Below are 12,503 nucleotides of genomic sequence, written 5' to 3' on the forward strand. Positions count from 1 at the left end.
TCATTGTATTATTTTCCTTTTTCATCTAGAACATGTCACATGACACTGACTTTTAGTTGCCATTTTGACTCAAACACCATGTTGTTGCAAAATTAACCGCATTGAGGATTACTCTCTTTTAATGGGATGACAAAAGGTGAGCTAAATAATTATAATGGAGTTACAGCCTTGTAAGTTAAATATCTGATTATTTGGAGAAAGTGGAGCCTTGGATAAGCACTGCTTAGCTCGCTAATAAAACATACTCTGATGTGTGCAGATCCACCTCTGAGTAACACTGCTACTAATCAGAGCTGGAACTAAAATGTAAATGTTAAACTCAATGCTGCTTGATTTAAAGTTTTTTTTTCTCCAGGTGTTATATGTAACTAATGATCTAAAGGCACAGTCAGTTTGTGACCAACTGCTTTTAAATCCCTGAGTAGGCTTCCAGTTTGTTAGATCTCCTGTCTATTGACCAATGAGAACATCTCCTGATAAATCACCATATAAAGCTTCCCTTTATGCACCACAAGTCATCCTGAAGAAATGAGTATTACCACTTTTAGCCTCTACCACTTCTGCATTTTTCTGATTCTAAACCTCCAAGCTACCGTTCCTCTTCAGCCTTCGGCCATGTTCACAGCTGCGCCGTGCTTGCCAATTTTCTTTCTCTCTTACTGACATTAAATGAAGTGTCTGCGTTACATTTGTAATCCAGCCTCTTTCTGCTTTGTTGAATTGACCTGTTTTATCTTGAGATGTTACTGAAACCGATGTGGTTCATGTTTCGTGGGACTACTTACCCTCTGGCATGTGAATCCATGTGCAATTGCAGAATAGTTTAATTTACTGGCATGTCTGCTTTTGTACCTTCAGTTTGGATTAGTCTGTATCATCTTGTTGTTTGAAACACATCACCAGCTCAACAAATGTATCACAGTCTTGCATGATTAAGTAATTACACACGCTGTTGGGTCTCAGCCAGAATGTGTAATTACATAATCATACAAGGCTCTATGTGATATTTCCCTATGAGTGATTGTTGTATTGCAGTTGGGTCCCTTCCATCATTTACATAAACATCTGCATGTTAACATATCTTTTCATTTCTCTGTATCTTTCGCCTGAGGTCCAAGTTGAGGAGGAGCAATGGGTTGTGGTGGGCTGAGGAGAGGAGGAGGGGGGCTTGTCATCACTCTCTGGCTGTGCTACATTGTGGAGCTGTGCAGAACTGCCACTCTGAGCCAAAAATACATCTGGCAAGAAAGGACAAGGGAGGGAGAAAGGGAAGATGGAGACGTGAGGAAGAGACGGAGCGAATGAGGAAGAGGCTAGCAGAAGGATGCAGAGTTGGGAGAGTCTAGTGTAGCGTACTGTACTCCACTGTGCTCTCCTTTTCCCCTCTTCTCTGCATCATCCAGAGCATGAACATTTCTTTAATCACAGCAGAGGAGGCTTAGCAGAGCCGAACGGAGGACGCGTGTCACACCCCTCCGTCTGCTCACATCACGGCTCCAACTATCCACATATCAGCATCTCTCTGCCTTCCCTTCCCCCCCATCTCCCACTCGGCTTACCTTATCCCTCTCCCATCCTGTTTTCCATCCACGCCTTTGTTCTTTTTCTCCAACTCTTCAACCTTGCCCTGACTGCCTTCCGTTCCCTTGTCTGTGTCACTGTGTCATTTGTATCTTCCCCATCAGTATTCCTCTTTCTCCCCAACATGTCTATGGCTATGGATAGAAAGAAAGTTTTTGTTTACTACAGGGAAAGCTGTCCCTGCCTTATTGACCAACCAGCAGGAAGGAATCTCCACTAGCGATGAGCCATCCACGCTAGCTATTTTTTATTTTTATTTTTTGACTGCCATCCATGTCAGCCTGTCACGCTTGTGTGTGTTTTTGTGTCTGTGTGTCTCACACACATGGGTTGTTGTCATCATAGACAGGGGTTTGTTGTGACATGTCACCCAGCTTTGTCACACTTGAGGACAAAACCTTCTCATTAGATCCCCACGTACCAAATGTATTTTGTTTGCATGGTTTCAGCCATTTTTATTTTAATTGGTGGTGAGGGTACAGCGAGTTGCACAAAACACACACCTTTGTTGCGCATAACCTTGTTGTGAGGATTTTGCAACAACTGGAAAAAAAAAAAGAACTAGGAAAAAGTGACCAAGGATCCCCAGATGACAAATGTCACCAACATTTCTTCTGTGTATTTAATTTCTCTGCCAGTGACAAGCTTTCCTTTTCCCCCTTCCAACAGCAATTGAATCACCCCAATGTGATAAAGTACCACGCATCTTTTATTGAGGACAATGAGCTGAACATAGTTCTGGAGTTAGCTGATGCTGGGGATCTGTCTCGTATGATCAAGGTAAGCACCTCTGCTCAGTAGTTTCACTTACAGTTTCTATTCTTCAGAAATAACAGTTAATTTGTGATGAAATACTTTAAACCCATGTTCTGTCTCTTAGAAATTGCACCTTGCAAAGTCACAAATGTCCCTGTACGGATTTGTCTAAGCAGTTAATATAAAGTAGCTAATATTTTTGGCTTGGAAGGCAACTGACTTAATGGTTTTTAAGATTTTTTAATTTCTTTTACAGAAAAAAAAATGTTGAAAAGCGTGGTGTACCTTTTTATTCAGCCCACTTTCCCTGATGCCCTTAAATAAAATCCAGATAATCTTCAGAACTGACCTAAATAGCAAAATTTGTCTTGAAGGGTGTTTGGTTGTTATGCACTCTTTAAAAATCCTGCTGAGATCCTTTAATATACCAAATTTTAAACTTCTAACAAAGTGTTTTTCACTCCATCATCAAATAAGAAAGTTGCACACTGCCAATCTACAGAGTCCACCCAGAGCCTAAATGATCCAGGATGTCAGTTGTAATAATGGAGAATTTGGATGAACGTTCTATAAAGTTCGCCTTTTCATGACATAAGAAGGCCATTTTGAAAGAAAGTGATGATAGGTCCAGTTTGTAACGGTATCTGTATTTGTACTGAAAGAATATCCAGTACAGCCCTGTCAGTTTACATCACTCATGTGCCAAACCAATACTCTGTTGTTTTATTTATCAACACACTCACAATACTTCTATGCAGAACTAAGGTGGAAATTAGATGTTCTGCTGCGCAGTTTTAAAAAGTGATACCTAAACAGAGCTATAGGGACTCCCAGCTATCACCAAAATCTGAATTTTGCAAACACTAATGTTTTTTTAGTGAGCTGTGATGGAAAAGGAAAGATGGACCGAACTACCATATACATTCAAGCTCCATTTTTTTCAACTGCTATAAGGTTGATGTGCTATTGACTGAATCACTCACCGTGCTGAACACCAAGCTGAATGTAAACATCCCTAGTACTGGAGAAAAATCAACTTAAGTCCAAATGTCCCTAGATCCAGTCAGCCCAAACTTCATAAATGGTGAAATATGCACATTGATGAAATCCTTATCGATGAGGAAGGACGATAAGGACACCACGTGTCTCAAAGCAAACTAACTGTATCAAAGGATATTCCTTTTTTGAAATGTCCCACATACCGCAAACAGTTAAATTCATAATCTGTGGGAATATTTTGATAACTGATGTTCACACAGCCTCTCCACCTTAACTTAATAAAATTGAGCTGCTTTGCAATGAAAGGTTGCCAAACGATTCTGCTCCTAGATGCATAAAGTGATAGAACCCCATTTTTAGAGACCTGCAAATTTAATGTCAGTAAAAGATAATTCAATTCAACCGAATGCAAATGCATAAAATAGTTAAAACCCAGAATTTTTTCTCTGGTTTTCTCTATAAGGTTTTATTTTGTTGGTCTAAAATCCCTTCAAAATAACAAGTCATGGTTTGTAATGTGAAAAAGATTAAACTATAAACACGTTTCAAAGGCATTATATATTTATCACCGTTATTAAACATGGCTCTACACCAAAACATGGAAAGAAATCAAAGTAAATACCACAGTGAGTATAACTTACATTGTTGATATTGACCATTATTTTACAGTGTTTGAAACATTAACAATAAGTAAAAAAAAAAAAAAATCTAAATTCTGAGAGGTGAGGCCAGATGTAAACTCGACCCGCTCTTTATGATGCTTTTGTACAGCTGTTTGCACGCACAAGCAGAACCTGCCAGTGGGTCCTTTGATAAATGAAGGCATGACTGCAGAAGGCTTGTGGTTTGTGGTTGTTTTATGGGGGTTTGACATCCTGGACACTGAGTCTTAATCATGCCTTCATACTGGAACAAACTAATATATCAGGCCTCCTGCAAGCATCTTTCATCTTTCTAGAATGTGATTACATCTGCCAAGACTGTGAAAGAGACATTATTAAAGATCTAGAACTGTGAGTGGTAATAAAGTTTAAGCCTCTGTTGAGTTTAGAGAAAAAATTTAAAAAGAAATATTTGCTTTTAAAGTTGCAAGTTAGAGTCGTAGCAATTCTTTGTATCAGTTCCTAGGACAACCTTTAGAAAAGTTTTTATTTTTTTCCACTACTTCTCAAGTTGAAGTATAATAAAATTTGACGTAAAATCTCAGCATGCTTGTTTTTATTTCAGAATTTCTCCTAAATTTCTTAAGTGTAAGAAAAAAACTGGGTTGTTCAGCAGTGGTAGTTCTTTTTATCCACAGCTCATGCTTCTTCTTCTTTCCTTTACTAGGAGTTATACCGACACCCCAGTTATCATAAAAATCTGCCAGTAAAGCAAATTAGGAGTGTGTATGTAAAAAGCCTGGTCTTCTGCTATGCATAAATGATGCTGCAGCGTTGTATCAGCACAGCTCGACAAGCTGTTTGCAGTCATACTCAGCAGATCCACATCTGCACAGTTCAACATAGCAAATTAGGAGAGGCGAGGATTAGTGGTACAAGAGAGTGAACATGGCAGGCTTAACACACACACACACACACACACACCTTACACATACATATAGTCTACTTCGTAAGCAGAGAAGGTGCAGACGCAAACATGGAGACACAGATTCAAGCAAATGTTCCGAGTTGCATTTTACAAAGATGCAACATGGCAGGTAACTTGGAGGAAGGATAACAAACTAAGTGTCACTGCTATCTTAGCTAAGCTTTCGAGGATGGTGATAGTATTGGGGTTGTGTCATCAGCCTTATGTCTGCTGACAACACAAACTCTTAATATACATGCTACTTCTCTGCACCATTTGTCTTCTGCACTCTTCTAATTGATTGTTTTTTCCACACTAACAGTGGCAGGCCAGATGTTTTTGCCAGATTTTGGTTACTCCTCCTCAGGATGTAGTGTTCAGCCAACACATTGATACAACCTGTCATGCATTTTCACAAAAAAATCCTAAAAAGATGTTTTAATTTTTAATATTTATTTTGCATGCAAACTGTCCAATTTCTCTATTATCTCCTTTTCTTACTTTTCTGTTTCTCTCGGACCATCTCAGGTTTTTAGATAAAATCAGATGGTCTTTGATTTGCATACACTTACAGAATATTGCATGTGCAGTGTTTTCTGTTAAAGGCATAGAAAAGAGGGTGATGGTGGGTGTCTATGTGCTCCCCCATTGACATCAAACGGTCCTCTGATATGGAAATGGGGGGCAAAGAAAGAATGGCTCCTTACTGAGGCTTTGTTTGGATATAGGCCAAGGTCTATTCCTCCCTTTCTTCATCCACCCATCTTTCTGTATTCCTCTCCTTATTACACCTTTATCCTTTTTAACTCATCCCTCATCTTTTTAATTTTCTTCACTGCTTTGTTTGTTAGCTTAAAGTCAGCTTAAAGTCTTTGTTGTCCTGTCCTCTCATTCTTTTTCTTCACTTCAATATTAGCAATTTCCAGTAATGCACTACCTGAATTTATACATTAGATGCTTAAAACCCTCTCACTGGAGGAGTGCTACAGTTGCAAATATATCCCAGCTTCTGTCGGGTACGGGGATATTGGGAAATCTTAACGCCTGCAGTGAACAGCGTCTCATCCCTCAAACATCCTCTCGCAGGTTTATTTAAGGAAACGACCCAAATGGGATGTCGTTTCAGAGACTGCTTGGGCTCAAATGGTGAACAAGTGATTTAGGGAACATGTCACTTTTTTTTTTTTTTTACACACATGAATAGACACCACAGTCCAGACTTAACCAGTCTGTTGCTACTGGGTGTGACTCCTCTTTCATTAGTATAAGATTGTACCAGAAACTTTTCAGTATTAATAGCGGCTACATTTTACCAAGTAACAATGAATATTTATATCCTTAATAATTGATGGAAATAACAGATTTGGCATTACGGCTTTTGAACCATTTTATATCTAGGGTTGGGAATTGATAAGATTTTCACGATTCCGATTCTCTTATCGATTCTGTTAACAATAAACATGGTAAGTGCACGCTGACATTTGTCTGCCTTCGCCTGGGATATTCTATTTCTGCTGCCTCGGCAAAAACAGAAGGCAGTGAACGGGAGCTGCCATCCTCTGAGCAGCCACGCTAACCGTCTCGTCACAGTCATCTAAATCTGATGCAGAAGGCATCCGTTTAATGAAAAAGCATTAATGTACAATTTCACATGTCATCGCAAAGCCCTTCACAGAGACAGATCATTTAGTCAGAGTGATTCAAAGTTTTCTATCGAAACCCGAGCTTACATTGTGCGATATTTTTTTTGCCCTTTTCAGCCCTTTCAGCCAGATCGTGTGTCGTGTATTGTACAGGGGGTAAAGAGGGGTGATCTGCCTCTCACAACCACCTCCCAATCATGTTTGATTTTCAGTCCACCGTGGTGGGAATGCGCAAACAAGTGGGCATGCGCAAACAAGGATTCTTCTTCTTCTGCTTCTCCTCAGATGAAAACACAGAAGCATGGTGGGGGTGCGGGTGAAATGGAGTTCTTTCTGTAACATGGACAGAGCGTAGTAGCCATGTTTGCTCAGCCATGTCGTCGCCTTTTCTTTTTAGGGCTTTCGGCACAAAGTTGCACAATTTGCCAAGACAGTGCTTTTCACTCTTGTGAGCTTCATATTAGTCTTCTACTCGTTTGGCTTCCAGATAGACGAGTCAGATTAACGCTATCTCACTGCGGAGCTGAGTCCGACGTGGTTTTTAGGCATACAGTGTGAGCAGGTAGATTGCATCAGAGCATCGTGAGCTGTGAACTCCTACTGTACGACGAAACCGCAGGGTAGAGTGTGAGCTGTAGCTGCGTGCAACGATTGAAAACATCACACAGTGTAAGCCCGGCTTAAGGAAAACCAGTTGATTGCGTCGACTCATTGACTCGAAGGCAATCCCTCACACCAAGCATTCTGGTAGCGGCAGTGGAGAGAAAAAACTCCCTTTTAACAGGAAGAAACCTCCAGCAGTCGGCCAGCAAAACCACAGTCGGCCATCTGCCCAGGCTGACTGGCATTCAAGGAGACAGAAGCAGACATACAGAAGGAAGCTGACATACAAAAGGCAACTGTCAACCAGCTCCACAGGCAGCCCCGTCCAGGACACACCCACCCAGGCAGACAAACTCTGAGCCAGCTCACAAGTCAGAGGATGAAAGTGAGATCATAAGGCCGGTCAGAGAAAGAGGACTACACTGAAAAACAGGCCAAGCTCCAACATCTATAAACAAAGGTGTTGATGGAAGTACCATCTTTGATTTTTCCCTCCAGGATGGTGTCACTGCCAAACAGGAACAGAGCAGATTAAGCTACTAATCAGCTGCTAAGCATGGGAGGGGTAACATCATGCTGAGGGTCTGTTTCACAGCCTCTTCATAGAGATTGCAGAAAGAATACATTAGCAGGCTACAGTTTAAGCGCAACATTGTTCTGGAACAGATAAAGCGGATTAATATTCTGCTGCTGAAACAGTTCTGACTTCAACCACATTGAAACTGACTGGGGTGTGATTTTAAACTTGGTCCCTTCTAGGAAACCAATCACTTTAAACCAACTCCACTAACCATGAGTGAAAAGCCGTCAAGTCTCAGTTTGCATTAAACTAATACATTTTTTAATGGCTTCATAATATGAACTTCACTGTGCCTATGTGTATTTTGGACGTCTGAAATCCGGAAAAAAATAAATAATAATAAGAAGAAATCACATTGTTAAAACAATAACATAATATAAATGGCATTCATCATCCCTCTGAGTATACAGAAGCTTCTAAACAGAACTGTGTTTAGTGTTATTTTGATCTAAATTTTAACTTGGTAATGTTACCTGTGCGTCAGCAGGGCTTACCGTTGTTTTTCTGTCTATTCCGTAATTGATCCCTACATTTAGAATTGTGGATTGTATACTATGCTAACATGCAGTGCAAGCGTACGTTTTTATCAGATAAACCTACTGAATCTAGCATACATTACCGTGGGAATAAATCCTCCTGCATTAGCAATACCAAAAGCACACGGAGGCAACTTCCTGCCTTGGATTGATTATTGTGTGATATATTGTTCTTGCATGTTGCTCCCTTCTTCGGAGTCCTAATTTAGCGTGCCACACTACTCTTCATCTCATTACAGATGCAAACTTTGCATTATTTATGATTCGGTGAGTTGGACATTGACCTCTCGCAGACAAAAGCTGTTGTATACTTCTGTCTGTAAAGCAGTCCTCTGTAAACCTCTGTTTCCTCGCTGTCTCAGGTCGGATTTCCGCTCTTCTTAGACCAGTTGCTACTTTCTAATGTACCAAGGGTATCGATTGATCCGTAGGAAGGCTTTTTTTTTTTTTTTAAATAAACACTGTGCACCTTGAATGTGGAATAATTTAAGAGCTCTTAAGTTATGCACCTTTATATGCTTTGTGTATAAGGAGAAGTGCTGTAAATGACCAAAGCTATTTTAATAGAGGTGTTTTTATGGTATTTGCCATATCCTGCCATTGCTGCATTTTAATGTGCTTTTAATGAGTTTTTACAACTCTTGCTTTGGGTCTCTTTTGTGAAACAAAATCTTCATGCAAGTAAGACTTCCTGTTAAAATACATCCTTTCCAGAATTTTAAAGACATTTTTTTGTTGTTTTGCTAAAAGTGGGTTAAATGCTCCAACTGTAATTCTCGTGTGCACAGCTCTCATCTAACCTGGTTTACATCCAGCTTTTCTCTCCTGGAGTTGGAGCCTGAAGGACACCCCATTAAACTGTGCTCATAGGAGAACTTGATACATTTTTATAGCCTGCACAGCTGCCCAAGCAGGAGTTCCAAGAATCAGTTATTTCATTTATTCTGAGTTGATTAGTTTGTCTTTGTGTCACCAGTGTGCGTTTTTGTTTTTGAGTTGGAACAAAGTGTTGATAATCAAGAACAAGTTCTAGGCTTCTCAATAATCCTGCAGGTATAAAGTCTGAAAACAGGAGGAAGCGTTCTGCCACTGTGGGCTGTGTGCCAGATGGTGGAGTTATAGAAAGGCACCACAAATTTCTTCTCTCTGCTTCTGAGAATGCATGTGCTTTCCATTGTAGGCTGCAGAGAAAATGAGACAGAACTTGGTTAGGCAGGGGACAGACGATAGCCTGGTCTGGCTTCCATTAGCAGTGGAGTCAGTGTGTGGGGAAGGATACTCTACAAACACATAAAATCCTACATGCCAACCTAGTAACTCCATCCTTTGTACTTTTTTTCCTATCTCTAGTAAAAAAAAATGTGTTTGTCCATCACCCTTGCTTCATTTGAATGTAACCTTGGCTCTTTGTTTTTGTTTACCTACTGCAGCACTTTAAGAAGCAGAGGAGGCTCATCCCAGAGAGGACAGTTTGGAAGTACTTTGTCCAGCTCTGCAGTGCGCTTGAACACATGCACTCCCGAAGGGTCATGCACAGAGGTAGCGTGACTCTATATATCTTCATACGTGTGAATAATGAATTTCTGATTGTGTGTCAATCTGTACTTCCACTGAGAAAATGAAACTGTGTCTGTGTGTGCGCTAATTTCCTACATGTAAAGATTTAAATTTGATGAAATGTTTGTATCTTCCCTTGACTTGAACAGTAAGACATTTTGGAAATTAAGATATGTGTTTAAAATTAGATTAAAAAAAAATATTTTAAGGGCAAACATATTAATTCCATTAACATAGTATTTTATTTACCTTCTCAAATATTTTCTGGATGTTTCTTACTTTTTTCTTTTGTATAAAACTGCTCAGTTGCTTTGAATGAATCTTATCTATGAGCCTTTCAGTGATATTAATTCATACCAAAAAATAAAACTAAAAGTAGCTTTTTAAAAACTTATTTCATGCTTTTCTCACAATTTAAAGTTCCTTGTGGTAGGGGATAACCCCTCCCCCACCTGTTACTAGAAAAACCTGTTAGTGGTTGTAAAGAAGGCCTCTCTAATTTTCCCTCTGGAGAATGACCAACTTGTCCGCCATGGGGATGTAAAGAATCTGCTTTGAAAACAATTTATGTAAAGATATTTCCTTCAAGCTTATAGGGAGGAATGCAAATGTGGTAAAGAGATGGCAACAAGTATCAACAGGCTTCATCTACTTCAGATGTATTATGTTTTTTTCAGGCTTTTTTCTCTTCAATTTAGCATGCCGACTGGATCAAGTTAGTTTGGGAACCATGACAACTGTAAATAGTGCCATATACAACCTTGAAAAATATTAAATGAGGTTAATTACACTGCCTGGACAAAAAATAAATAAAAAATAAAAAATTGCCACCCAAATTTAACTAAGCAGTTAGGTGCAAGCTGCTCATGGAATAGTTACTGCATTTGCGATTATGTTTCAGCTGGCAACAAGTTATATAACCCTAATGGATGCAATGAGTTGCTTCTCATTCATTTAACATGAGAAGGTCAGAAGGAATGAGGTCGGCTAACTCTTTGGATATAATGAATGACCAGGTAATACCAGGATTCTTTGAGCTCCAACTTTTAAAGACTGGTTCAAGAAGCATGAGACGTCCTTTTTACATGTGGATTGGCCACCACTGAGCAGTTTAATAAAGGGTAAAGGCGGTCCAACAAAATATGTCAGTATATGACTTTTTTTTGGTGCCAACTGTTTTTGGGCTCAGTAGTATACGTGAGAAATTAAAGCTAAACCTGGGAAATTTATCTCCATAACATTTTTACTTTTCTATCCACAAAAGCAGAACAATAATTAGGTGCAAGGAAATAATTTATGCTTGGTGTTTTGGATGGTAGCCAATTTTTTGGGATAATTGTTGTTTTAGCTTTGCTTTATAATAGAGATGAAAACTAATAATTGACTGATGATAAATTGTAAAAAAAAAAAAAAAAAAAAAAGGCAAAAGGTTTGATTTATATTATTTCCACCTAATTACCTGATGTCCCTTTAGACAGAACTTTGTGGTGTGGCCCCCAAACAGAAGAGGGCGCTGCTGTACATTCTTAAATTGAGCCACACAATGATATTTTGTAATCATGCCAAAGGTATGCTGAACAAAAGTGTAAAACAATCCAATTAGTCTGGTGGGGGAATATTTTACACTGCCTAATAGCAACAACCATGTAAAATGCACTTTGTGCGGTTCTGTTTGTAAATCTACATCATTGAGAAGCTCCTTAAATTATCACCCAAATAGAACCCATTTAGCCATTAGCCGTAGCAGAGCATCATCCCCTTTTCAACCACAGAAAACCGGTGTGTTAGGAAGGCGAGATGTGATGATGGTCAAGTGGAGGGCAATACAGAGGACATTCAGAAAATGGTTTATGATGCCAAAAGGCACGACTGTTTGTGACAAATTTAGTTGGTTGCTGCACTTCATGAAGTCAGGTTTTAGTGTCCCTTTAACTGCAACCAACCATTTGAAAATCATATCACAGTTAGCCAACCCTTCATTGACACAAAGGGGCAATAAAGTCTGACAATATGACAGAGCGACACTGCCTGGCTTTAAATGACAGTATAAAAATCTTTATCGATGGAAGATTATTCTGCTTTGTTTTTCTTTTATCATATTTGTCTCATGTACTAGCCAATAGGTTCCTGTTTTGTTGTATTTTAAAAAACATGTCTACGTTTAGTAATACATGAGAAAACCAAGCCTTTTTTATTTAGCATACTGTAGAAATATTTTTCAATAATGTTATAGAAAGACTCTTTATACAAGAGTTATCAGAATTATAAGTTCATTATTAGATTTACTTATTAATTGATAACTTGCATCCCTAATTAGCAATGAGTGTTCTAACATTACCATTAAATATACATGGATTCTATATGTTTACTCTAATTCTGATTTTTTTTCAAGCCCTAAACGTTTGTCAAATGACTTAGCCTGAAATCTACAAAGTATCAAACAGAGTAAGTTGCTGTTCTCTGTTCAGCCTTCTTGTGTTCTACTCAAAGTCTCAATCTCTGTTGGAGCCTGAATACATTTTAGAAATGTTGTTACATGTTTCATTTTTTATTAGTTTCTTACAGCTGTGTGTTCTCTCAGAACTAGATTTTAGAGAGATTACAGATGAAGATGGCTAACTTCCCTTTATATCTTTACTCATGCTAGAGAGTGTAGCCTGTGCTGCCCACTAGTCTATC

General features: G+C 39.0%; 1 protein-coding gene across 1 annotated transcript in view; it reads left to right on the top strand.

Moving 5' to 3' along the window:
- nek7 (NIMA related kinase 7) overlaps positions 1–12,503 on the top strand; it is a 96,010-nt gene that overhangs the window by 49,183 nt on the left and 34,324 nt on the right. Inside the window, exons 5-6 of the mRNA XM_015387877.1 lie at positions 2,251–2,361; positions 9,698–9,806. Coding sequence (XP_015243363.1) covers positions 2,251–2,361; positions 9,698–9,806 — 220 coding nt within the window. The remainder of the gene's footprint in view (positions 1–2,250; positions 2,362–9,697; positions 9,807–12,503) is intronic.

The sequence above is a fragment of the Cyprinodon variegatus genome, unplaced genomic scaffold (assembly GCF_000732505.1).
Source record: "Cyprinodon variegatus isolate N-32 unplaced genomic scaffold, C_variegatus-1.0 Scaffold405, whole genome shotgun sequence".
Lineage (NCBI taxonomy): Eukaryota > Metazoa > Chordata > Actinopteri > Cyprinodontiformes > Cyprinodontidae > Cyprinodon > Cyprinodon variegatus.